The following is a 1,021-nucleotide window of genomic DNA, read 5'->3' as shown; positions in this document are numbered from 1 at the left end:
AACAGCTGGCAGGCGGCGGCAGCAGCCTGCCGCTCGGCGTCGATCTTCTTGCTGCCATAGCCTTCCACCTCCACGCTCTTGGGCCACTTGATGTGGAGGGTGACTTTCTGGGGAAGGAAGAGGGGGTCAGGGCCCTTGCGCTCCAGGCGGCAAATCCCAGGGAGAATCAGAGCCCAGCGGGGACCGCCCGTGGCGTGGCTTCTTCAAAGGCCGGTTCTGGGCAGAGGGCAGGCGGCCCGGTTCTGGGCAGAGGGCAGGCGGCCCGTCTTGACGCTGAAAACCTTCAGCAGGTTTGCCCGCCTGCTCCGGGCCCAGGAACCCAGCCCAGCAGCCCTGTTAGCCGACGGGGACCAGGGCCCTGCGCCCCTAACCAGGCCCTTCTCGGGCCTCCTGTGCTCAGACGGCTTTCAATTCAGAAACGGCCTCCGTGACAGAGCAGCCGCGGGAGGAGGGCCGTGTGTGTGTGTGTGTGTGTGTGTGTGTGTGTGTGTCCGTCCCCAGGGCCGCTCCCGGCGGGCGTTACCTTTTTCTTCGGTCCGTTCGTGTGCACGTAGACCAGTTTGTCTTTTGCGTGTGAGATGCCCAGGGCTCTTCCGATCACGCTGTTGAGGAGGTTTTTGGGCTGCGGGAACTCTTTTAAAAGGTCCCTCGAAGCTAAGGAAGAAGAACCAAGCATTACAGCTGCTCCGGTTCCTTGAAGAACCCCGCGGGGTGCGATCCGGGCAGGAGGCTGAGGATGTTGGCTCTGACCCCGCCCCAGGGGCAGCTCAGGAAGGGGGGGGGAGCCCCAGGCACCTTCCCGCCCCCGTTCCCGGTCTGATCCGTCCGCTGAGGGGCCTCGATGGCGACAAGGCCCGACTCCGAGGCCGGGACAGTACCGGACAGAACCCCGGCGCTGGGTCAGGGCGGTGCCAGGCCCCCCTGAGTCGGGTTATGGGGACCCCCCTTCACTGGGGGCATCAGACTCGGGGGGAGCCTCCCTTTCTTACTGGGGTCCCCGAGGCCGGAGCGGCCGGCCACG

General features: G+C 65.8%; 1 protein-coding gene across 1 annotated transcript in view; it reads right to left on the bottom strand.

Moving 5' to 3' along the window:
- Positions 1-1,021, bottom strand: part of DHX30 (DEAH (Asp-Glu-Ala-His) box helicase 30) — a 21,571-nt gene that overhangs the window by 10,765 nt on the left and 9,785 nt on the right. Inside the window, 2 exon segments of the mRNA XM_014540505.1 lie at positions 4-107; positions 524-654. Of these exon segments, the coding sequence (XP_014395991.1) occupies positions 4-107; positions 524-654 (235 nt within the window).

This window comes from Myotis brandtii, unplaced genomic scaffold (genome assembly GCF_000412655.1).
Source record: "Myotis brandtii unplaced genomic scaffold, ASM41265v1 scaffold246, whole genome shotgun sequence".
NCBI classification, from domain to species: domain Eukaryota; kingdom Metazoa; phylum Chordata; class Mammalia; order Chiroptera; family Vespertilionidae; genus Myotis; species Myotis brandtii.
This window is presented reverse-complemented; position numbering and strand designations above follow the sequence as displayed.